This window comes from Panthera uncia (assembly GCF_023721935.1).
Source record: "Panthera uncia isolate 11264 chromosome A3 unlocalized genomic scaffold, Puncia_PCG_1.0 HiC_scaffold_12, whole genome shotgun sequence".
Taxonomy (NCBI): Eukaryota; Metazoa; Chordata; class Mammalia; order Carnivora; family Felidae; genus Panthera; species Panthera uncia.
The window spans coordinates 9,945,270-9,971,513 of NW_026057579.1; the positions used below are offsets into that span (position 1 = coordinate 9,945,270).

Here is a 26,244-nt window from a genome sequence, read left to right on the forward strand (position 1 = left end):
CAGTGAGTTTTCATCCACTCTTTTGTAAATGGACATTTGGATCTTTTTCATTTTCTTGCTCTTAGGAACAAGGCTGCTGCAGGCATTCTTGTACATGCCTTCCAGAGTACATTTGCAAGACTTTCTCTAGGGTAGGCACCACTGTGGGTCATATGGTAGGCAAGTAATCAGATTTAAAAGCTAGTATCCAATTATTCCCAAAGCAGCATCTCCTACAACAATGCAAAAGTTCCTGTTGCTCCATATCTTTGCAACATCTTACACGGATATTTATAAATTTTATCAAATGAGTAAGAATAAATGGCATCTCCTTGTTGTTTTTTAATTATAATTTCTTATTTCAAGACTTATGTTTCTTAAGTTGTTTTATTTCATAATTTGAATTTAATTGCATTATGATCAGGAAACCTGTTTGATATCGATTCTTTGAAATTTATTAAGACTTGCTTCATGACCTCATATTGATCAATGTTGTGAACACTCTACATATACTGGAAAAATGTGTATCCTCCAATGGTACATTATTTTTATATGTGTATTAGATCAAGGTTATTAAATGGGAAGCTCCAATGTTTTACATGCTTAATATGGTTTTTTTTTGCCTTCTTGTTTTATTAATTACCAAGAGCACATGAAAATTTAGCACTGTGCAATATCCTTTCTTCCCTTCTATGTCTTTTTATCTTTCCTTCATATTTTCTATCTCTTTGTTCCTCTGTGCTGCACTCCAGGCAACCTTTTCAGATTTACCTTAAAGTTCACTAATTTTCTCTTTAGTGGTGCCTATCAACTGCTAAATCTTTCCACTGAGTTTTCTTTTAATGTGAAATAATAGACTTTTATACCAAAATTTATCTTATCTTTTTTCTAATCTACCTGGTCAGTTTTGTAGTCTCATGCTCCTCATCTATTCCCCTCTCCCCGATTACTTTTATTTGAAAAAAAAGAAAAAACCACACTGTATAAGTAGCTATTTAACATTGTATATTCCACGGGTCCAAGATCTGAAGTCCTTTTAGATCTATTCCTGATTTTGGTTTCTGTTGACTGTCATACTTGATGGCTTATTTCTTTGTATATTCTATTATTTTTGACTGTGACCTCATCATCCTTGGGCTACTCTGCAGTTTTATAAGGCCTGTGTGCATGTATATTCTTCCAGGGAAGATCAACATTAGCTTCTGCCATTTGTTTATGCCATGAAGATCAGGATCCACTTTAAATCAGAATTTCCTTCTTGGGTTTTTGTTTGCTTGTTTGTTTTTATTTTTATTTTTATTTTTTTGAACTTTTAAAGAATTTATTCTATGAAGAAGAGACCAGGTGATGGCCACAGGCATGACAATTGGGGTCCAAAACAGAGAAAAGGTCTTTTTCATCACAAAAATCAAACTCTACCCCTAGTGTCCTTCTCTCAGGGTTTGTGTTGAGTTTCCAGACCCTTAAGCTCTATTAAGAGCCAGCTTTCACTACTTTTAGGTAAATTCACCAAAATTCCGTTCTTGTTAAAAATTGTGAATAATAATGGGGCGCCTGGGTGGTTCAGTCGGTTAAGTGTCCGACTTCGGCTCAGGTCATGATCTCGCGATCTGTGAGTTTGAGCCCCGCATCAGGCTCTGTGCTGACAGCTCGGAGCCTAGAGCCTGCTTTGGATTCTGTGTCTCCCTCTCTCTCTGCCCCTCTCCTGCTCATGCTCTCTCTCTCTCTCTCTGTCAAAAATAAACAAACATTAATTTTTTTTAAAATTGTGAATAATATTTCTGTGAAAGCTGGTGAAATCAGTTAAACTCAGCATTTTGGCCGGTTCCATTTTTCTGTTTCTCATCTTAGCATAACTATCATCTGTCCGTACGACACACCCACAAGCAAGGAAAACAAAGACAGAATCCTAGCTTTTAGTTTTTACATTGTCCCCATACTCTCTGAGGGCTAGTAGCCTTCGTGAAGCTTCGTGTGGGAGTAGAAGGCTTCTTGATCCGGGAAGGATTTTCCACAGATGCTGCCCAAGCAGCCATCATCCTCCTTGCGTGAGTGATGGATGCGGCTGTCATGGGCAGCATGGGATGCAAAAGATTTACCAGAGTACTTGCATTTGAAGGGCTTTTCCCGAGTGTTGCCTGATATATGTGCAGAGGATGCTAGAGGCAGTGAACCTCTTTGTGCAATACACACACTGGGATGGTCTGTCTCCAGAGTGGATTCTCGTGTGTTTGTTTAGGCTGGAGACTGAGAGAAGCATTTCCCACACGTAGAACACTTGTGAGGCTGGTGTTTCTCGTGAACGTGCAGGACAGGGATCCGGAGCTGGTCCCACTTCTCAAAGGATCGTTTGCAGACAGAGCAGGGAAATTTCCTATCACCCTGATCCACACAAGGGGTGTACTTGAGCTGCTTGTCTCTGTAATATTTGTAGGTAAATACTTTTCCACATCTTTCACACCTGTAGCCTTCTGCAGACTCTTCAGAGGGCCCAGGCACCTGCTTCCTCTGTTCTGTGAGCTAAAGGCTCACGGGAATGTCCAAAAACTTTCCATAGCAGTCTCCATACCAAACAAGGAGCTCTTGGTTCTGGCAGATATCCTTGCAGCTCTCGTAAGATATCTGCCTTTGACATTGCAACCAGGCTCTGCTCCTTGGGGAAACAGGCACAGTTGACAGAGGACATCCAGTTCCCTGCACCTCCTTTTCCATCTATAAAGTGGCTCAAATGACCACCTTTGACGGCCTCGCACATCAGAGAACTGTCTGCATAGGTCTTGACTTCACTGGCATTGACCACTTTACCTTGAAAAGGTCCAAACCTGACTCCTTTGGCAACAAGGCTACTGCAGAATGCACCAAAAATGCCACACTTCACCAAACATCGTCTGCTTGAGGCAGAGACCTTCTGGTAGTTGAAGGAGTCTTTACCCAGAGTTCGACAAAAAGAAGCAGATCCAGAGCTGTCTGTGGGGACCAGGAACCCGGGAAAATGACTTCCCTTGCTGGTTCAGGAGTTTGGAGCCCTCCTCAGACCACTTGCTGGGGGAGCAAGATAATAACTGGGAGGCCTCCACCCCCTCAGGTCACCGGGAAGTGTTCGCAGCCGGCGGCGGCATGAAAATTTCAGGTCCACGGCATTGGCCACTGTCGCGTCGGCCACCAGTATGGCCCAAGCCTTCACTGGTGGCGCCTGTATACTCGTGGCTGCTGTTGAGGAAGTGGGGCACCTCTCTGGGGAGCTGGGGAACTGGGTACCGCGCTGGTGGCTTGCTGTACCAGGGCGGATCGTAGAGCCACTCCCTCCACAGGGCCAGGTTGGAGCTCAGCAAGGGAGGCGCGGACCGCACCGGAAGGCAAAGGGGGACATAGCGTGGGATGCAGGCACGGCAGCCTCCAGCTGCGGGAAAAGTTGAACATTTTCCCCCGCAGCGGTTAGCATGTTCCCATAGCGGCCACAGGCTGGGAAAGGTGTGCAGGAGGCGTCCAGGTGTTGGGGGCGTCCTGGGCCGCCCTAGGCAGGTAGCACATGTTGCCCTTGGATCCGGCCTCACCTGGCGGCCGCAGAGCCATCCTGGGGCACAGCGTGGGTCGGGTCTTCCAGAGGCCCACCACGCAACCAGCACCTCCAGGGCCCTGAGGGTGGCGGGGGCTCCGCACTGGTAGGCTGCAGGCTGGTGTTTGTTTTTAACAGTCATTTATTTTTGAGAGACAGGGAGAGACAGAGCGTGGGCAGAGGAGGGGCAGAGAAAGAAGGAGACACAGAATCCAAAGCAGGCTCCAGGCTCTGAGCCATCAGCCGTTCGACGCGGGGCTCGAACCCACAGACCGTGAGATCGTGACCTGAACCACCTGGCCGCCCCTCCTTCTTGGGTTTTTTAAGCCTAAACATATAATGTACATTCAAGCCCCAGACTCGTGTGAGGTCGGGTTGGTGGGTTTTAAGCCTTTGGAGTCTTGTACCTTCATGAAGACTCAGATTCTTAATATCAAAAACTGGCATAATAAAAACTGCTTACAGGGCTGTTTTAAGGATTAAAGGAGATAAGAAATATAAAGTATAAACTGCACATTTGATACATAGCAGGTGTTCAACAAAAAAGCTTCCTTTTCCATTCCTAATCTTCAAACCTCAACTAACAAGCTTCCTCTTTTGCTTATGCTAATCTTCTCATTCAGAAATAGCATTTCTCTTAAGCATAATTTTTTCATGCATCCCTGAAGACGTATTTTCACATTATGTTAATTTTCTATAAACTAATGTCACTTAACACACCGGGGCTTAGACTCGCCAGCTGCCTTTATTTATTCCTATATATTTCATGTCCTTTTCTAAATTCAGGTCTTTCAAGGCAAGAACAGTAGGCACATAAATGCTCAAGACACTCTGTTAAGTGACAAAGTCCTCTCACGAAACAAAGAGTAGGACACCAACACAGGGCACACGCAGGTAGGTGGCTGATCGCCAATTGAGAGAGCACAAAGGAGACGGTGTGATTGTTGTGAGGGGAAATGGAGAGGTGGTAGGTGGAAAAGCACAGACATCTATGTATACATATAAAACCACATGCCATATGTAACATGGTATATAAACCAATCAATCATAAACTCATAAAACACGTACTGATTTTATCATTTTCCCTACAGCAGCCACCTGGTGAGACAACTAAAGAAAGAATAAGTCACTAAAAATATATCACGTAATCAAAGTATATTGAGATAAGAATTATGGATAAAAACATTCGGCTTACAGTATAACAGTATCTTCCTTTGAGGTAATACAAAAAAGGTTCTTCGGGTAAAAACTGGATTGCTTTATCCAGATGCTCCTAAAAGAAAAGTCCAAAACAAATACCATCTCTCAGGGTTCAGGTGGTGTTGAATGCAGCTGTGCCGAAATTCAAAGGGGCTTTACGGTGTCGTTTAGTCCCCCTCCTTAATCCCTACCATTAACATAAGACGTCATACCAATAATTCAATTATCAGAAATGATTGCTCACAACTAGAACCTGACTGTGATGATGATTTCATTAAGCTATGGGTAATTTAAAGCCAACGTCACTATAAAAAGTAGAAAACCTCCAAGTGACGCTTTTGTCTGCCCATGACTTGCCTAGCTAATACTCATTCAGCAGCATGCTTGCAAGTTTCCAATGATTAGGATATAATGGAAGACAGAATAGCAGAACTGGGTTGTGGAGGAAGCTGTTCCCCTGACATTATCAAAATGGGTATAGGGAGCTGGAAAACAAAGAAACTTCTTAGCTCATTTATTGAGCTATCAAAGCTACAGGCACATTACAAATGATTTACACGTATACTACTTATTTTATTCATTTATCACGGTATGTTGAAGTCCTAGATTGGATTCTATTCCCCCCACCAAATCAATACGCAAGTATTTTATTCATTTATCATGGTAAGTTTAAGTCCCAGATTGGATTCTATTCCTTCCACCAAGTCAATATGCAAGTAATGTTAACTAATTAGTCCCGATCATGTTTCTGATGTTGGTGAACTCATCACCAAAAGACTAATCCTGTCTTTGAAAAAATAATACTCATCCACTATGTAAGTTCTTTCAGGATCTAGAATAATAATCTTCAATCACTCAAATAGGTTTCATTTTTTTGGCACAGTACTATTTAAAGACTGTCACTTCATTTAGATAAAAAAGATAGGGACACCTGAGTGGCTCACGCAGTTAAGCATCTGACTCTTGATTTTGACTCAGGTCATGATCTCACAGTTCGTGTGCTGGAGCCCCACCTTGGACTCTTTGCTGACAGCGTGGAGCCTGCTTGGGATTCTCTCTCTCCCTCTCGCTCTGCCCCTCTCCCCTTCTCGCACATGCTCTCTCTCTCTCTCAAAATAAATATATAAACACTGAAAAAATAAAATAAAAATTAAAAAGATAAACTTCTTGAGATTGAGATTAATTTGGGTTTTATAACTTTTTTTTTGAGAGACAGTGAGAGAGAGAGAGAGAGAGAGCACATGAGCAGGGGAGGGGCAGAGGGAGAGGGAGAGAAAGAATCTGAAGCAGGCCCCATACCCAGCATGGAGCCTGTCATGGGCTCAATTCCATGACCAATAGATCATGACCTGAGCCAAAATCAAGAGTTGGACGCTTAAGTGACTGAGCCACCCACACACCGTGAGAGATCCATTTATTAAATAATTTGATTTATGCCTTTTAATGGAACACATAGCTACATTAAAATATCTTTAATATCAAGAAATACCTTGAAGCGATGTCCATAGTTGATTTTATTTTGTAAGCCCTCAAACTCGGACACATAGCCACACAAGACTGCATACCTGAAAAGGATAAAAACAGTGGATAGTGCATGAACTTTTTAATCAAATATACCAAGTAAACATTTTAAGAATATCTCTAAAGCATTCATTAATATTTGATGAAAGGATTCAGATAGATACAAGGGCCCTAAAAATAATAAATACTTGACATTAACATGAGGCTGGTTTCCTCAGCTATTACTGAGGATACTCACACCGTCTACCTCGTATGTGTGCCACAAGGGCAAGATACCTAAAACGTGTAATTGCTTAGAATACTACGTGGCACACAGTGAGTTTCAAGAAATATTAGCTGCTTCTATCACCATCATCAGCATCAAAGTCACAAAGAGGCTCTCAGAAAAAGTCTAGTCATAACAGTGATAAATTGAAAAAATATATTGTGTCATCATATCCCTGTTCTTCCTTAATAGAATTAAAAATAAAAATGTCACGGCCTCCCTTGATATCATTTGAAAACAAAAATAAGTATCATGACTAAAACAAACAAAGTCAAAGGTAATTTCAAAATACACTTTTTTTAAAAAGTTTATTTATGTATTTTTGAGGGGGGGCGTGTAGGGGCAGAGAGACAGGGAGAAAGAGAATCCCAAGCGGGCTCTGCACTGTCAGCACAGACCCCAACACAGGGCTCGAACTCACAGACCATGAGATCATGACCTGAGTTGTCATCAAGGGTCAGATGCTCAACCCACTGAGCCACCCAGGCACCTCCACTTTTCTTTTTCTTGAAAGTTTTAAAAAAAATTGTTTATTTATTTTGAGAAAGAGAGAGAGAAAGAGAGTGAAAGTAGGGGGAGGGGCAGAGAGGGAGGAGAGACAGAATCCCAAGCAGGCTCTGCACTATCAGCACAGAGGCTGACGTGGGGCTCAATGACAAAAACCGTGAGATCGTGACCTGAGCCAAAATCAAGAGTTGGACGCTCAGCCATCTGAGCCACCTAGATGCCCCATGAATACGCTTTTCCAAAAAATTCCCCATGACCTTCAATCCTTCCTTGGAAACACTGCATACGAGAATATGGCATCCCATGAATTGTTTGCTTTTTTTTCCCACTGGGAATACAAAAGTTACATCAATAATTATTTGAAATAAGTTGGGTGCAATATTTGTTTAGCAATTTGCTCACTCCAAAACCTGGGGATATATTACTTTTCATATTCAGAGGGTTTCTGTCTGTGCAAAATATTCATTTACCTAAATCTTTGAAGAGTAGGTATTAATTGCTACTTGCATTATCATAACTGAAATGAAAGATGTAACTTTGGGTATTTATCTTGATCATTTCTGTGGATAAGCAGAACTTTCAAGTACAAAAATGAAGTGAACAATTTTCTTAATTTGGAACAGTGAGACCATTCCTGAGCACAAAAGATCCCACAATTTGCACAACTTATGACAAACAATAAAATGGTCACTTTTCAGTTATGACTTTTTTGACCTCTTAATTTTCAGTTTCTATACAATCAACCAAATCTGCAACAGTAGAAACAAGAATGATGACTAAATCAACCTATCAAAAGTGACCTGAGAACTTAACCAGATTAGGAGATGTTACTATTCACAAATTCTACCATCACATTGCCTGACACATACCTCTCACCACCCACCAGAGATTGAGTTTGTAGGAATAGATTACTGGACTCGTGAGCTCCCCTGGAAAACCGTTACTGTCACCTCCGGTCTGACCATGTTCTTCTGAAATTCTCTCTGTCGTTCTGCTTTATCATTCCTCCCAGGGAGTTCCAGAAAGTGGAGCAAAATTCCACACAGCTACATCCCCAAATTCCCCCATTTCTGTTATGGGCATTATTTGTATTTAAAACCTTAGGTCACTTAATTTAAAAAAATAAGCTTTTATTTATTAAAAAAAATTTTTTTAATGTTTCTTTAATTTTGAGAGAGAGAGAGAGAGAGAGAGAGAGAGAGAGTGAGTGTGTGTGAGTGGGCAAGGGGTAGAGAGAGAGGGAGACACGGAATCCAAAGCAGGCTCCAGGTTCTGAGCTGTCAGCACAGAGCCTGATGTGGGACTCGAACTCACGAACTGTGAGATCACAACCTAAACCAAAAGTCTGGCACTTAATCGACTGAGCCACCCAGGTGCCCCAATAAGCTTTTATCTTAAAATAGCTTGAAATTTATAGAAAAGTTGCAAAGATGGTAGAGAGAGTTCCCATATACCCATTACTCAGTTTTCTCCACTGTATACATCTTACGTTACTACAGTACATTTATCACAACTGTACTAACACTGTCAGACAAGATTGATATGTAATTTTTGCAATGTACCCAAATTAATATGTTATTATTAACTAAACTCCCCACGTTATCCAAATTTTCATGTTTTCCCCTAAATTAAATTTTGACACTTTTCTTTCCATCCCTCCTTCCACGTGTATCTCTATTCATTCACATATATGAAAATCTTTTGTTTCTAATGTGAAAGTCTTTTGAATTACTCTTGTCACCCATCATACACTCTGTTCCTCATAATTTTGTGTTACTTGCAACTTTTATTACATACTTATTATATCTTCACCCACTGACAAAATTATGGAACACACTAGTGTCTAAGATACAGACGTGGAATCCTGGAATCGTCTCCAGGTTGATAGTGATGTTGCCAACAGTTACTCTGTTGAACAACTGGCTTAAACCCTTCTCTCAATATGGGTAACCCAGAGGCCTGCCCACATTTCTATATCTTGTCCACAAGAATGTGGTAAGTAAACTGACCTCACTGCCTTGCTTAAATTCACATATACTAGTTCAATTTCCCTACTCTCTACACTGGCAGAAAAATTAAAAAAACAAATCATGTCACATTTTTAGAAAAATCTGTTGGATCTATATGAACTTTCTCAACCAGAGATTTATAGAACGAAACATTTGTACTGGAAGCAAAAGAAAAGAATCTGTGTTCACTGATCTAGGATCAATCATCTATTTTCTGAACATCAGCATCAGGTTGATGTAATGCACACCTCGAGGCATTAATAGTGCTGTCTCAGCACATTCTCTCCAACTGACTCTGAGTGAGGAGAAAAAGGAAAAACAAAAACTATGACTTATGAATACCATTGCATGAAACAGGCACATTTCCCTTATAATAATCTGTCCTACAGTCTTACGCATTTCCCAATCTGTTTTGAAGTTTTTTTCTTTACAGTCTAAAATATTATTTATCTTTCTAGATATCATAAATTCAAAGTTCACCTGACCACTTTTTTCCCAAAGGATCATCATTTCTTTTCTGGCGATCAGTTCCACCTATGTCTGTGTGTGTGTGTGTGTGCGCGCGCGCGTGTGTGCTGTTGTTGTTGTTGTTCTTGTATATTGTTCATCTTTAAAAATGCAATTTAAAATCTTATTTCACAAACCATCTCATGTTGATGGGAAGGCTGAAGAATGTTAATTCGCAAAATGGTCTTTTACCTCCATCTAGAGGTCATTCTCACCATACATGCTTTGACAAAAATTCTGTATTTTCTTGGCATTGATATGGAATATACCTTTAATAAGTGACAAACATTCCTGTGTCAACAGCTACTAAAATAACTCCATTACTTTCCCTGTGGTACTTCTGATTCAGCACAAATGCTATTTATGCCGTGAGAAAGCAGAGGAAGAATAATGTAATAGAATACCGAGTATATACGAATAAAAGATCTGGTGTTTGCTTTTCTACTTACTGTGTGACCCTTGCTCACTAACAACCTATCCCCCCCCACACCTCCCCCATACACTACCTTGCTCACCCTAACCCCTAAAACGGAAACAGGTTGTTCTGTAAATCACGTGCTGTAAGTCATGTGGATACAATTTGTGAACAGTAGAGCACAACAAATATGTAAGATATTATTTGTAATTACGGCCAAGCCCATGGGGCTGACAAACTACAAAGCCACAGCGACTTTACTCTCTTGATCCTAGAAGTATTTTGGGCTGGTTCAACAAAAATAACAACATTTTTGTGGACAGCTTTATGAAGACTTAAAGTTTTGAAGCTTTCAGGAAGAAATGAAGATGGAAAACAAGTCTTAAGATGCTATTTGTTTTTCAATGATCCCCTCAGTGTGAATCCTTTCTGATAATTATTCCTGAAGATTGCATCTTGTATTTCAAACTGAAACTTATAAGCCATCACATAGTCCTTTCAGTCATGGATGTGCAAAGTTGTGCTGCAGGGCCAGGTAGCAAACATTTTAGGCTTCGGGTCAGAGAGTCAAGGTTGCAACTACTGAACCTCACAGCTGTGCACAAATGCACGGACGGGGCTGTGAGCCAGTAAAACTATTTATAAAAATAGGCGGTTGGCCTGGCCAAAGTTTGTCATTTATGACAAACTTATGGGGGGAGGAGCAGATCAGAGTTAAGAGGAGGGCTTGGGTCCTTTTTCTGCCTCTAAATCTGGCCAATTAGCTTCCAAACACTCCCAATATCAGAGGACATGAAGAGAGTGTGGCTTGATCAGTACAAATTCATTATAGTTACCACTAAAAGTGGAAGAAAGGAAGTACTTTAAGGCATACATATGTTAATTTATTGATATTAATGTGCAAATTAGATGAGAAGGTAAATTTGGTTATAGAAATAATACCCTTATACATTGGGAAAATGACCCTAAAGATATGTACCAAGACGCTAACTGCAAAAGTACCTTTCTCCTGGCGGGAGGTGGAGGAGTGAGGGCTCCTGTGGATAGAACTGTTCTGGGGACTGTGGCTTCCACAGTCCTGTGGCTTTCCCCTCGTGGAGGGGGCCGGGGCAAGCTTGCACCTCGTCTTAGGCAAAGTGAGAGCAGGTCAAAAGATCTATTTTTATTTTGGCCTGTGTCCCTCCAGGGACATAGAAAATGTCCTTGACTCCTAACCAGAGAGGCTTGAAGAGGACGGTGTGAGTGGAGCTCCCCCTGCTGGTGGCAGAGTAAATAAACAGGTTTGCACTTGAGAGTTGGTGGAGTGAAACCAATTCCCTGTGGGGCAAATGCAGACCTGCAGAAAGGGAGCCATTTCTGCCTCAAAGTGCTCCAGGAGAATAAAATAATTCCAAAGAGGGGTGGATTTCTGGAAGCCGAGGTCTGAGAGAAGGGTCATAAATTAATTTATTACTGTCATCTTTCTAGCACCTGAACTACCTGTATTGCCGCAAGGAACTAAAAAATGTTGTAAAAATGCAACTACAAAGTGTTAGTTAAAAACAATATATGTCTTCTTATTTGTGTTTTATAATTCTAAACAAACAAAGGATCCAAAATAAAACATATTCACGAATATATTTGTTTCCCCAAGGGTAGTCAGCTACACCCATGCAACGAATTAAATTCCCTTTGTTTGAGCTTTCTTATATTATACACGACTTCTCTTTGACCTGTAGTATTAGTATACACAAGCTCATTAAGGTATAAAAAATGAGCGATATGCTTTTATCCTGTGAAGCATTCTTTTCACATTTCATTTAGAAGCATGATATCACTTTAATATTTGTTTTCAAATAAAATGTTAAATCACACTTAATTAGAATTTATCATGTTCGAAGGGGCTGCACTTGGTACATTCACTTATGAAATCTTCGATAAAAGTTTACCTTGAATATGTATATTTAAAATATACATATTGTAAAATACATGAGACTAAGAATAGTTACTCTGCTATCTATTAAATATATTTTTCAGTGAATGTGACTGACAGGTTAAAGGGTCAATAATATCTTAAAAATCGATCGTAACTTATATAGAGGCATATGAGAATTCTAAAAGACTGCGTAAGTTCTATGTACTTACCACAGATGACAATGCCCATTCATGGGTGCTCTAGTAATAGCTTTTTCCCCCAATGTCTTCCCTGAAAGAAAAATGTACTTGCATTTAGTACCTTCACATGAGTCGGTGGGGGGGAGGGGTAGATTACTGAATTAAGTCAGTGGTTCCTAAAATATGCTCCTAAGACCAGAAGCATCACTTACAGAAAAGCAGATTTTTGGCTAAAAGAGAGACTTACCCTATAACAAAGTCTGGGGCTCAGCAATCTGTTTTAACTAGCCTGTAGAGATTCTGATGAATGCTCAGGTTTTAAGCTCACTGGACTAAGCGATGTAACCAAGTGCAAGAAAAGTCATCCAATCATTATTTAAAAGCATTAATAAAAATCGTTCTATAATTGACCGACATTTACTGTATGCCTTCTGAGTGTCATATCATAATCTCTGGGAATAAAAAGTCAAATTAAGACACAGTTTTTGACTTCCAAGGGTTCACATTTCAGTAGAAAGCAGGTATATAAGCAAACAAATTGCGTGTAAAAACCAAAAGTGAGATGAAAAACAGAGAGCATGTTAGAGAACTTCATCCAAAGGGAAGGCTTCCCAGAGAAGTGCTTACCTAATCGTGCACAAAAATGAACAGGCTCGACACATAAATCACCCTGCCAAATCATTCCACTTAGTTTTAGAAGTAACTTTTCGTAATGTCATAATTACTTTGGATAGAGGTTTGTCTAGCGGCCTGAAAAACCAAAATGCTTGCAATGAAACTGGACAACATTCTGAAAATCCTTCTCCAAAAGGGGCTGCTTTGTTTTATACCATCTCCCTTTACCCTGCTCCATTTTGTTGTTTTTGTTGCCTTGAAGAGAATATCCAGGGATCTGCAAAATGCTCTTCTAAGTTAAGTGGATGATGTAATCTTTATAAATAAGGATCCTTAATTCTAAAACCATTCTGTTAATGTGTTAAGGTGGGACACTTCTATATTTTATAGCTCTATCCATTAAGGGAAATATCTCATGTATAAATCTACCTAAAGTGGAAAAAATTAAAAAGTGAAGTGTTTTAATACTGACATTACATTGTAGACCTATATTCAAAGAGCGATTTTTAAATAAACAATTGAAAAACATAGCTTTAAATGTACAAACGTTAAAAATGAAATCAGCATGTAGCTACTTTGCCAAATGAACAAAAATAGCTTTTAATGTACAACCACCAGCCTGCATATGACCGACCCAGCTTCCTTTTGTATTCTCAGGGTTATGGACTCTCCTCTATTTTAGGCTGGTGTATGTAGCTGAAGTCTGAAAGGAAAGCTGTTTCACTTACAAAATGGTACTTTGTGATCTATTTGAGGCACATGTATCGATCACTTAATTCTGGAAATTATAACAATGTTCCTTTAGATATAAGATTCATAGTTTACTTGGAATACAAATTATGATCAGAGTGCTTGTAAGACACACTGTGTAATGCTATACCCCATCCTGAGTTTTATGAAGGAATTCTGTGCTCTCCAGTGATCAAATCATGCCTTGGGGTAACAATTTTAAATATGCTATTATGGGGAAAACGAGTCAGCACGTCCTCCTCCCGCACACTGAGTTCCAGTGTCCCTCAACGCTGGTCTCAGCTCTAGCACACTCTGTCATCACCTTTCCTAAGCACTCACTACCCAAACACTGAAGTATATTGGGCTGTCTCCATGTTGATGTATCTAGCAAGTTCCTTAGCATGGCACCAACTTAATCACATTTACCTCCCTCCTCTCTTCCTTCTCTCCCTCCCTCAACCCCTCATTTTAACATCACTCCCGGACACAGTAATTTCAAATAAATATTTCCTAAATGGATAGAAAAAAAAAAGAACTATTTTTAATATATTTCAATATGTGAATGAGTAGAATACATCGTAGGCTTTTACTCATTTGTCTTGACACTATAAAGGTTTCTCATTTTTTAAGATACATCCTATTCCAATCTCCATTTTTGTCCCCAGATTTCTTCCCGCCTATTTCTTTTTCCATTTTTACCACCTCTTCCATGAACTCAATTAAACTTCTACTCTGTTTAAAATACAGATTCCAAGTGATTTCACCTAAGTGAAACTCTTACTTTCACAGTAAAGACTTCCCTGCATCAACCCCCAGCCGCTGCCGTCATATTCTTTCTGTGATTACTCTTTTAACACCTTGCATTCTCCTCTACACAACGTATTTCCGTTTGTTTCTTTATAATATATGGTTATTTCAATGATACTGCCCCCCCCCCCAAAGCCATAAGCTTGTCTACAGTCTGAGAACATGTGATTTTGCTCTCATTTCTACCTCCTATCACACACAGGACGACCCCTGATGCCCAGGGTAGGGCAGGAGCTTACAGGCAATAAAAAGTCTTTCCTACGTTAGCAGTTTACATAGCTAGACTGTGATTTTCTCAGGAGATACGAAAATAAATCAGTTTTTTCTCTTTGGTTAAATTTTTATTTACCCTAGAGTTAACAAACCTCTTCTCCAGAATTCGATTTTGTGTATGGCCTGCAAGATGGATCACTACAGAAAAACTGCCCCACAAAGCTGATGATGAATAATGTGGCAAGGAAATCTACAAGTGGAAGGAATATAATTACAAGGAGTTTGGAAATATTTCCTTCTTGGAAATAAAAAAGACAGGGAACTACCGTGGAATGAGATGTGTAGTATCATTATTTTCATGCTGTTTCTTCCTCATGCTAACTTAAAGAAAGAAAGCTTGGAGAAGAGAAAGTTTAGAATAAAAGAAGAAATTAAAGAAGTCTGATGTCAGATTATTGCCCCGAAGCTCAGAGAATTGGCAGCTAACGGGCTTTTTGCAAGAAAGAGTTTTGATATTAAGTGACAGAAATAGATATGTATAAAAGCTTTGACATTCTGGCTATTACTATGTTGTTATACGCTGTTGTTACTAGGGAAAATTTCAAAAAATATGCATAAAATGGTAGAGGACAGTATCATGAACCATCATGTACTGGATCAGTCAGCTTAAACAATGATCAACTCAAGACTAATCTTGTTTTATTGAGATAAATTTTGAAAAAAACAAAACAAAACACGGGGCTCCTGGGTGGCTCAGTCGGTTAAGCGACCAACCTCAGCTCAGGTCATGATCTCGCGGTTGTGAGTTTGAGACCCGCGCAGGGCTCTGTGCTGACAGCTCGGAGCCTGGAGCCTGCTTTAGATTCTGTGTCTCCCTCTTTCTCTGCCCCTCCCCTGCTCATGCTCTGTCTCTCTCGGTCTCAAAAATAAATAAAACATTTAAAAAAAAGAGAGAAAAAAAAAGACATTGAAGTTTAAGTAGTTATTTCTTTGTGGCACCTGAAGTTCTCCCTTATAGGAGTCAAGGAAGGTTATTTTAATTGTGCTGGAGATACCTATCCTCTGCCTCTTACTGTTCCTCAAATATTACCTAATTGTCTTTCTGTCATAAACTTAGTATCTGAAATTCGAGTTTTTAAGCTGTCTATTCTATTATACTCAAATATTTTTAAAGAATATATACCTTAGTCCTGAAAAAAATTTCTGGCCTTAGACTACATGTATTTTCCAGTACTAGGATATATAAAATAGATTAAATATATTGGTTTTAGCTAAGATAATTTGGCTTTAATTAAAATTCATTGATGGGTTATTATAGATAACAATTGTCACTTGAGAATAATCAATCTTTATAAAATACTTACCAATATTAGCATAATGTTTCTTTTCTTGTGCATTAGTAGATAGCTCATACATGTCTCCATAAGCGCGAGCAAACCTCCAAATAAACTCTATTTCATCTCTAAACTGAAAAGAAAAAATAGCACTATACATTAGATTGACTCAGTCACTTGATGAAACTATAAATGTTTTCCACTGTAACTTTTAAAAAATTAGGCAGATGAACTGGTATTTATAGATGACTGAATCTAGTCATGTGCATACAATGAATTTGTGCATAAAATTTGAATTTTAAATTCAAATATTCAGGCTACAAAAAGTGATTTAATAGGGTTACATTTGGATCTCAAAAATAATGAATGTTATCCAGACTCTACCTCTACACCAACATGGAAGAGAGAATCGATAGGTACCAGAATTTGTAAGTTTTCCCTGGTGGTAGTATCTTCTTCTTATTTCTAAGTTACCTACCTTCAATATGATGTCTCAGTGAGCATTAGAGATCACATATACTGGAAAGAGCAGTCACATTTTTAACCTATATTACCTAAAAATATAGTCATAATGCTGGAGATTTAAAAACTTTTAAACAATCTGTTTAGAGTTGCTGAAGCCTCAGACAAAGGATTTAAATTGCTCATGGGAAAGAAAGATTCATTGCTCACTGGGCTATTGAGAACCTCTTCTTACATCTGTCCTTTCTTTTTTCCTTCCTTCCTTCCTTCCTTCCTTCCTTCCTTCCTTCCTCTCTTTCTCTGTCTTTCTCCTTCTTTCTTTTTCTCTTTTTCTTTTTCTTTTTGTTGGTGGTTGTAGTGGGAAGGATGGGCTTTCCCAATTCAGCCCAATGTTAAACATTGAAAAACGACCATTAGTAGAAATGGACTGAAATACTGTACTGATAGCTGTTACATTAATAACTACAAGGCAGAAAACTTAAAATGTAGTTTTTCCTGCCCCAAGAGGAGTATGTCTTATTCTTTATCTTACAGAGTATGTATTAAATACAACAAATTAATAAATATCAAATAAAAAGAAAACTGTATAGTCATATCTCTGGTTCTCATATTCATGGTCTTAGAGCATAATAAACTCTTAGATTTACTTTTTTAAAGTTTAGTTTAGATTATAGAAAAATTTTGCATCAACCAATTTGGCTTGGGTAAACTAACCCAATTGTTACGGTCATAACATAAATGGGATAGCAGATTAAATAAAAATTAAAATCATACAGATGCTATTATCTCACATCTCTTACCTTTTCTTTGTGGTCACAAAGTAGTTCAAAACTCTCCATCTTGCTAGATTCATTCATACGTAAATTATCAACCTTCTGAAGAAGGACATCTAAATGTAATTCCTCTATGTGTGTGTTAAATGCCTTAGGGACAGGAAAACTCTGTTCTTCTGTGTCAGTATTAGCTGTAATATACCTAAAATTGCAGAAATAATAAATAATGATCAACTCTCTTGAAAGTTATAATAGCCAGAGTGATCCTTTTAAAATGCAAGACAATATGCTATTAGTACAGGAACAGATGAGTGACTGATGGAATAAAACAAAGGCCAGAAGTGGATCCATACATATATGGAAATGTGGTACATGATAGAGTTGGCAGGTGAGATCAGGGGGAAATTAAGGGATTGACGGAGGGGGGAGAATGGCTACTCCTATAAAAAAAACCAATGAAATTGAATTTCTATCATATAATATAAAAACAAGTCTGGATGATATAAGGAATTAAATGTTAAAAATAATTTTTTAAACTCTAAGTAGAGAGTATAGGTGAATACCCTTTAGTCTTTGGAGCAAAAAATTTTCTTCACCAAAATATGAAAGCATTAATTATAAATGATTATTAATTACACATGATTAATCAGCTTGACTATATTAAAATGAAAAACTGTTGCTAATCAAAAGACACTTTAAAAAATATAAAAATGCAAAATAAAAACCAGGAATGGATAGTTTTGCAACACAACTGGAGAACACAGATATCAAGAACACATAAATACTTTCCTAAAATTCAATAATAAAAACTCAGTGAACTCAACAGAAATATGCTTGAGAGATATAAATAGGCTTTCCCAAATGAGAAAATACATATAGTCAATAAACATAAGAAAAGATGTTCAGTGTTCAGCCAATTAGAGAAATACTAGCAAAGACCACAAAGAGATATTGCTTTCAGCTCATTTTGTTGATAAAAGGTAAAAAATCTGACAATACCAAATGCTGGGGAGGAAGTCAATCCACAGGATCTGATGAAGTGTAAATTGGTGAAACCCTCAGGAAAACACTTTGGAATTATCTTTTAATACTGAACTTTCACATACGCTAGGACCCAGTAACCCAGGTCTCTTGCCTATGTGCAGAAAGAGATGTATAATAAAAAGAGCAGTACTTTCAAATAGCAAACACCAGGAAACTAACTAAATGCCCATCAAAGAGTGGATGAATATTACACAACAGTCAAAATGAAAGAAACACAGTGATGTGCAAAATTATGAAGAAATCTTTTTTTTAATGTTTATTTATTTATTTGGAAAGAGAGAGAGAAAGAGTGTGTGCATGCACACGCAGTGAGGAGCAGAGAGAGAAGGAGACAGAGAATCCCAAGCAGGCTCTGTGCTATCAACCCAGAACCCAATGCAGGGCTCGATCTCGCAAACCATGAGATCGTGACCTGAGCCAAAATCAAGAGTTAAACACTTAACTAACTGAGCCATCAGGTGCCCCAATATGAAGGAATCTTAACAAACTTATATTAAGTGGGAAAAAAAGCTCTTAAAATTATATACAACACAATCCCCTTTCCATAAAAACAATCAAAATTAAATGTGTTTTAATATACACATGGATGCAATAAAATGATGCATTAAAAAGAAGGAATGAACAATATACATTATAGATTCACGATTATAGTTATCTTCAGGTGAGGGGAGGCAGGGGAGCCAAATGTTTGATGAGGACTACTGTCTACATCCTATCTTTTGTTTTAGGACGTGGTTTCATGGATGCTTTCACATTATTTATAATAACTAACTAAATGAATAAAAGTGGCACATGCATGGACCAGTCATGAGAGTTTGTAAGAGCTAAAAGTAGTTTTAGTCCAATTCTATGCACCTGAGGTATAATAAGAAAATAATAACCAAAAGGTGTAATTAGCTGAACATCGGGCATAATACTCTTTAGAGCAAAAAGCTTTAAATCTAAAGAGGGACACAACACACTAAAAATGGTTCAATTTATGATAAAGAAAGAGCAGTTTTAGACTTCTATGCATCTACAAACACGAGTCTCAGATATATAGAAAACACAAATTAACACACACAAGGAGAAACTGAATCCACTATCAGAATGGGAGATTTGTAACGTAAGATTCTAAGTAATTGATAAAGTGTGAGAGAAAGTAAGGATACGATTTAAACACCGTATGAACTAGCTTAAATACAATCAAGATACTGGAACTAGACACAGAACCCCTGGAAAACAATGTCTCTTCCAGTATATATGGAATATTTATGAAAACAGCCACGTACAGAGGGCCATGAAGCAAGCGACAAATGATAATAATCTATTGTGTAGACCACATTCCCTGTTCACAATGCAACTAAGTTAGACATCACCACTAAAAGGTAGGAGAGAAAACCCCAATATTTAAAAATAATTGATGTGGCTCAGTCAGTTAAGCGTCAGACTTTGGCTCACATGAGCTTGTGGGTTCGAGCCCCGCGTCAGGCTCTGTGCTGACAACTCGGAGCTTGGAGCCTGCTTCAGATTCTGTGTCTCCCCCTCTCTGCCCCTTCCCCACTCGTGCGTTCTCTCTCTCTCTCTCTCTCTCTCTCTCTCTCTCTCAAAAATAAACATTAAATTTTTTTTTTAATTAAAACAGTTCACAGCTCCAATCATCATCTCATTCATATAAAATCCTAATGAATCCACAAAAAGTTATTAGAACTAATAAACGAGTTCAGTAAGGTTACAAGATAGAAGATTAACTTATAAAAGTCAATTGTATTTCTGTAAATCTAGCAATGAACAATCCAAAAATGAAAACAATTTCACTTACAATATTATTAAAAAGAATAAAATTCTTAGGATTGCATTTAACATAAAATGTGCAAGACTTGTACATTGTAAACTATAAAACATTGTTGAAATTAAAGAATATGATCTAAATGTATGAAAAGAAATCTCATGCTCATGAATCAGAAGATCTAGTATTATGATGATGGCAGCACTCCCCAGATTTACCTACAGATTCAAAGCAGTTTCTATTAAATCTCAGCTGGTAACATTTTCCCCCAGAAATGAGTAAGCTGATCCTAAATTTCATATGGAAATGCAAGGGACCTAATATAGCCAAAAGAATTTTGTAAAATAAGAGCAGTCAGAGAATTCACACTTGCAATTTTCAAAATTTACTATCAAGTCATAGTAATCAAGATAGTACTGTCAGAAGGCTGATAGACATGGAATAGAGATTAAGGGCCTATTAAGAATGAAGGGTCCAGGGGCACCTGGGTGGCTCAGTCGGTTGAGCGTCCGACTTCAGCTCAGGTCACGATCTCGCGGTTTGTGAGTTCGAGCCCCGCGTCAGGCTCTGGGCTGATGGCTCAGAGCCTGGAGCCTGCTTCCGATTCTGTGTCTCCCTCTCTCTCTGCCCCTCCCCCATTCATGCTCTGTCTCTCTCTGTCTCAAAAATAAATAAACATCAAAAAAAAAATTTTTTTTTTAAAAAGAATTAAGGGTCCAGAAATAAACCCTTATGTTTATTATGAGCAATTTGTTTTGACAAGAGTACCAAGACAACTCAGTGGAGGAAATAATTTTATTTTCAACAAATAGTACTGGGACAAATAGATATCCATATACAGAAGAATGAAGTTGAACCTATACCTCGCACCATATATAAACATTAACTGAAAATGGATCAAAAGTCTAAATGTAAGAGCTAAAACTGTAAAACACTTAGAAGAAAACACAGGAGTAAATAGTTGTGACCATAGACTAGGCAATGATTTCATAGATATGACATTATAAGCACAGGTGACAAAAGAAAAAATAAACAAGATAGATTTTATCAAAACTTAAAATTTGTGGGGCGCCTGGGTGGCTCAGTCGGTTGGGCGTCCGACTTTGGCTCAGGTCATGATCTCGCGGTCCGTGGGTTCGAGCCCCGCATCGGGCTCTGTGCTGACAGCTCAGAGCCTGGAGCCTGTTTCAGATTCTGTGTCTCCCTCTTTCTCTGACCCTCCCCTGTTCATGCTCTCTGTATCAAAAATAAATAAATGTTAAAAAAAAATTAAAAAAAAAACTTAAAATTTGTGCTTCAAAGCAATTTTTTTCACCAAGAAAATGAAAAGATAATTCACAAAATGGAAGAAAATATTTACAAATCATATATCTGATAAGGGACCTACATAGAGAATATATAAAGAAACCTTACAACTCAATAATAAAAAGAGTTGTATAAAAAAAAATAACTGAACTTAAAAATGGAAAAAGGATTTAACAGATATTTCATCAAAAGATGATAACAAATGGCCAATGAACACACAGAGATGCTCAACATCTTTAGTCACTAGGGAAACGAAAATCGAAACCACAGTGAAATATCACTTCATAGCTTCTAGGATGGCTAAAATAAAAAAGACAATCACAACTGTTGATAAGAATATGGAAAAACTGGAACTCTCCTACACTGCCAATGGGGCTGTAAAATGCACACGCATCAAGTTTGGAAAAACAATTCAGTAGTTCCTCAAAATGTTTAACACGGAGTTATCATATGACTCAGCAATTACACTCCTAAGTACACATCCAAGAGAGCTGAAAACATATGTCCACACAAAAACCTGTATAGGAATGTGCATAGAAACTTAATTCGTAATGGCCAAAAAATGAAAACAACCCAAATACCCATCATCAGATGAAAGGGTAAACAAAATGAATAAACGATGAAATATTATTTGGTAATACAAAGGAATGAAGTACTATTGTATGATATGACATAACAGCCCTTGAACACATTACTTAGTGAAAGGCCACGTATTATTATGATTCCATTTTATGAAATGTACAAGATAAGCAAAACCACGGAAACAGAAGGTAGAATAATGGTTGAGAAGGCCTGAGGATGAGGAGAGAATGAATGGATACACAGTACAGGGTTTTCTTTTGAATAATGAAACTGTTTGGAAATTAGAGAGTGGTGATGGCTATATAACTCTGTGAATAAACTAACTCCCACCAAATTATACACTTTAAAAGAGTGAATTTTATAGTATATGAGTAATATACTCAATAAGGACTTTATTTTTATAAGAAAAAACAAAAACGTGAATAGTCCTATAGCCATTAAATAAATTAAACCAAAATCTATTTCAACACACACACACCACAGATTGAGAGAGAAAGAGAGACAGGGAGAGAGAGAATCAATTTCCCTTAAGGGGAATTCTATCAAATATCCAAAGAATTAGATTTATTCAAATTCTTGCAAGGAATTCAAAAAGAGGGAAAACCTCTTAGCTCCTTTTTTGAAGCTGATGAAACTGACACCAAAATCAAACAAACATAGTGTAAGAAATGAAAATTATACACCAATTCCACACATAAATACAGATGTAAAAATATCAACCAAAGGTATCAGAGACATCACAAATATCAACCAAAAACTGCAACAAACGTGAAAGAATGCATCATAACCAAACTGGATTTCTCCCAGGAATTACAAGCGTGGCTTAATATTAGAACATTTCTCTAGCACAACAAGTAGAATTAGAAAAACTGCATGATCATTTCAGCGGTTACCGAAACTTTTTTTTCAATAAATGCAATAATACCATGTTAGGACAAAGGAATACCAAACCCATAAATAAGGAATAGAAGGGGTCTTCTGAACACAGTAAAGGTTATATGCCAATAACTATAATACATTTCACACTTAATGATGAAACATTAGAAGCATTCTCCTTAAAATAAGAAATAGAAAAGGACGTTCAATACTGTTGCTTCTAATCATCAATGTACTGCAGGTCCCATTAGCACATTAAAAGGAAACAAATAAAAATTATAAGCATTGGGAAAGAAGAAACAGAAGTTTGGAGTTTATTCAATAGAAAAAACTCTAGAAGAAAAATTACACAAAGCTAATCAACATTTATGATCAATTTTTGAAAACCAATCATGTTCTTATATCTATAAAACAAGTTAGAGAATGTAACTTCATAAATTATAATGTTTACAATAGCAGGAAAAATACATGGTACCTAGGGTAAAATTCCACATTGGTTTTTGTTTTTACTTTTCGATAGAAAATTATAAAAATACTATTTGGTGACATTAAGAATATCTAAATAATTAGAAAAAGATACCATGGATAGGAAAACTTAACATTGAACCAATTTCATATAGCCCCAAATTTAACTACACTTTAATGCAATTCCAGTCAAAACCACAATGTTTTTTTTTTTTTCCTATGGAACTTACCTGACTCTAAAATCAATATGGAAGGGCAAGTACAAGAAGAGCAAAGACACTTTTAAATAACAGCCATCAGTGCTGTAGTATAAAGGATAAAACTACAAGAAGTCAACGTGGTAATGGCATAGCAATAGACAAACTGGCCAATAAAACAAAAGAGAACATCTAGGCTAGTCTCTTCCCCACATTTAGAAACACTCAAGTGTGGGGAAACTGTTTTCCTACTTTGGACAGTAATCTTCTAACTGGGCATTTATCAAAAATTACCAAAAAGTTTTAAAAGCAAATTTTAAAAACAGGGCATATCTAAACAGGTCTGGGAAAACTCGAACATGTGTTAATTTTGGGTTAGAGCTCAGATCTGGACTAGGCCGGGGAAAGGCAGTTCATAGATTATCGGATGTCAGAATTTTCTTTTAGCAGGTCTGGAGAGTCCCACCTTAAAATGTCAAATTTACTTACAAACATTTGTCATTTCATGTACTTTTCTGGCCCTATTTATTGCTCCCAATTTGAATAAGAACTATGCCTTTTCCCCTACGCCTTCATTTCTTCTGCACAATTACTTGCTTCGATAGCAACAATAGCATCTCTAAAGGTATCACTGCACTATTTAAAGAGAAAATGACATTATTTTCTAGGAAAAGAAAGTAGTGTGTTTATAAAAGTATATCAGTAGTGAGCGGCATCAGAACAGGCAAAAACATGCCTGGCTATAGCACCGTGTCATCCCCCACATAGGCACCCTGATCAGTTCCTTTTGTTCAGCCTTACCTAACACCTCATTCCCTCCAACATTTTTTTTCCAAAAGATACACACCAAGAGAGACTGATGTCAGCAAGATGGTGGATAGGAAGCTCTAGGCTCTCATTCTGACATGGAAACACTAGATGAACAACAGGCAGAATGAAACGGCTTTGTGGGAGATTTAGAAGCTAGTCAAAGATTTGGAACAACAAAGTGAATGTCAAATCAAGAAAAAGCCATACTCGCAGTGGTAGGAAACTTCCTGGCATTTTTGTTCACCCTTGCCTCACCCCTCCCTGGCATCATACAGCATAGACGGGAAGAAGTTGTCCAATTCCCAGCTCCTCCCTTGGGAAAGGAGAAAAAGAGTGGATTTTGTTTGCAATGTCCTGGCATGTCTGATGGCTTCCTGAGAGACTGGTTTCTGTTTTGCTTGCCTTAGAGCTTAGACAGAAATGAAGACATCATTGGATATCAGACTGGAGATTGCTAAAAGCAGTGGCAGGCACCGTGGCATGTGAGAACTATAGGAGTCTGCAAACTCATGGGTGCATTTGTGAGAGATTATAGGGAGAGGAACACAATGAGATCTAAAAACAGGGGTAAGGCTCACCGAAATTAAGATATTTAGGGATGCCTGGGTGACTCAGTCGGTTAAGTGTCCAACTCTTGATTTCAGCTCAGGTCATGATCTCATGGTTGTGAGATTAAGCCACATGTTGGGCTCCACAATGGGTATGGAGCCTGCTTGGGATTCTCTCTCTCTTTCTGCCCCCACTCAAAAAATAAAATTAAACAAAATTGAATAAAATTAAAATTAATTAAATTAAATAGATATGTAAAAAGTCATGTATATAGGATAATTAGGAGGAAAATACACACAAACAGGCCCAAGGAAAACTAATGACTAGAAAAGACCTGACAGTCCTTAAGCCCTTGCACTGGGCTAATTAGCGAGGGTCTTCCGCTGCATGGAGTCAATCTACAAAGGCCAGGCTAGGTGGCTGTTTTTCAAATTTGTAATTTTCAACAAAAGATTATGAACCATAGAAAGAAATAGGGAAAGATGGACAAAATAAATGAACAAAACAATGAACAAAATAAATTTCCAGAACTTGACTCTAAAGAAATACAGGCTTTAGACTTACAAGACAACAATTTTAAAAACAATGGTGGTGAGTATGCTCTAAGAGCCAAAGGAAAACACGGAGAGAGAACACAAGAAAATCAGGAAAACAATATATAAACAAAATGAGAATATCAACAAAGAGCTAGAAATTATTTTTTTTTTAATCAAACAAATTTTGGAGCTGAAAAAATAAAATAAGTAACTTAAAAAATTCACTAGAGAGGATCAACAACATACTCAAACAAGCAGAATAAAGTATCAGCAAACATGAAGAGGGATTATTTTAAATTGATGAATCTGAAAAGTCAAAAAAAAAAATGAAATAAAGAAAAGTGAACAGAGCCTAAGAAACTCTGCAGAATAACATAAACCAGACCAATATACATATTATTAGAATACCAGAAGAAGAGAGAAAGGGACACAGAGCTTATTTTGTGGAATAATGGCCAAAAACTCCCCAAATTTAAAGAAAGATATAGATATACAAATATAAGAAGCTCAGTGAATTCCAAGTAGGATAAATCCAAAGAAATCCACACCAAGACAAACCCTCAAACTGTGGAAAATTAAAGACAAATTTTAAAAATCTTGAAAGCAGCAAAAGAAAATACTTATCACATATAAAGGATCTCCAATAAGATTATGAATGGATTTCTCAGCAGAAACCTTCTGGCCTGAAGGCAGTGGGATAATATATTTAAAGTGCTGAAAGAAAAAACAAACTGTCACCCAAAACTTCTATATCCAGCAAAACTGACCTTCAAAAAATAAGAGAGAAATTAAGACATTCCCAGATAAACAAAAGCTGAGTTCTTTACCTCTAGAACTGTACTACAAGAAATGCTAAAGTGAGTCCTTCGAGTTGAAATGAAAGGACATTAGCAGCAACTTGAAGCCATATGAAAACATGAAGTTTTTGATGAAGGTAAATACATGGATAAATTTATTATAATTTTGGCTTTTTATTATAATTTTGGTTTTATTATAATTTTGGCTCATAACTCCTTTTTTATTCTTTTACAGTATTTAAAAGAAAAAAAGCATAAAATAATGATAAATCTGTATGGCTACATTATATATAAAGATATAATCTGTGATATCAATAACTAAATGA

General features: G+C 37.5%; 1 protein-coding gene and 1 long non-coding RNA gene across 9 annotated transcripts in view; one reads left to right on the plus strand and one right to left on the minus strand.

The window, feature by feature from the left end:
- Positions 1-20,493, plus strand: part of LOC125937528 (uncharacterized) — a 91,531-nt gene extending 71,038 nt beyond the window's left edge. For both annotated transcript variants that reach the window (XR_007462416.1, XR_007462417.1), the window contains exon 2: positions 20,326-20,493. This is a non-coding gene — a long non-coding RNA (uncharacterized LOC125937528). The remainder of the gene's footprint in view (positions 1-20,325) is intronic.
- The window catches only part of RMDN2 (regulator of microtubule dynamics 2), a 77,337-nt gene that overhangs the window by 26,311 nt on the left and 24,782 nt on the right, over positions 1-26,244 (minus strand). For 6 of the 7 annotated variants that reach the window (XM_049652280.1, XM_049652279.1, XM_049652286.1 and 3 more), the window contains 5 exons: positions 17,017-17,191; positions 15,785-15,887; positions 12,084-12,144; positions 6,225-6,300; positions 4,731-4,808 (listed from right to left, as the gene is read on the minus strand). In XM_049652280.1, coding sequence (XP_049508237.1) covers positions 4,731-4,808; positions 6,225-6,300; positions 12,084-12,144; positions 15,785-15,887; positions 17,017-17,191 — 493 coding nt within the window. The remainder of the gene's footprint in view (positions 1-4,730; positions 4,809-6,224; positions 6,301-12,083; positions 12,145-15,784; positions 15,888-17,016; positions 17,192-26,244) is intronic. The other variant, XM_049652283.1, reaches the window with a different exon arrangement.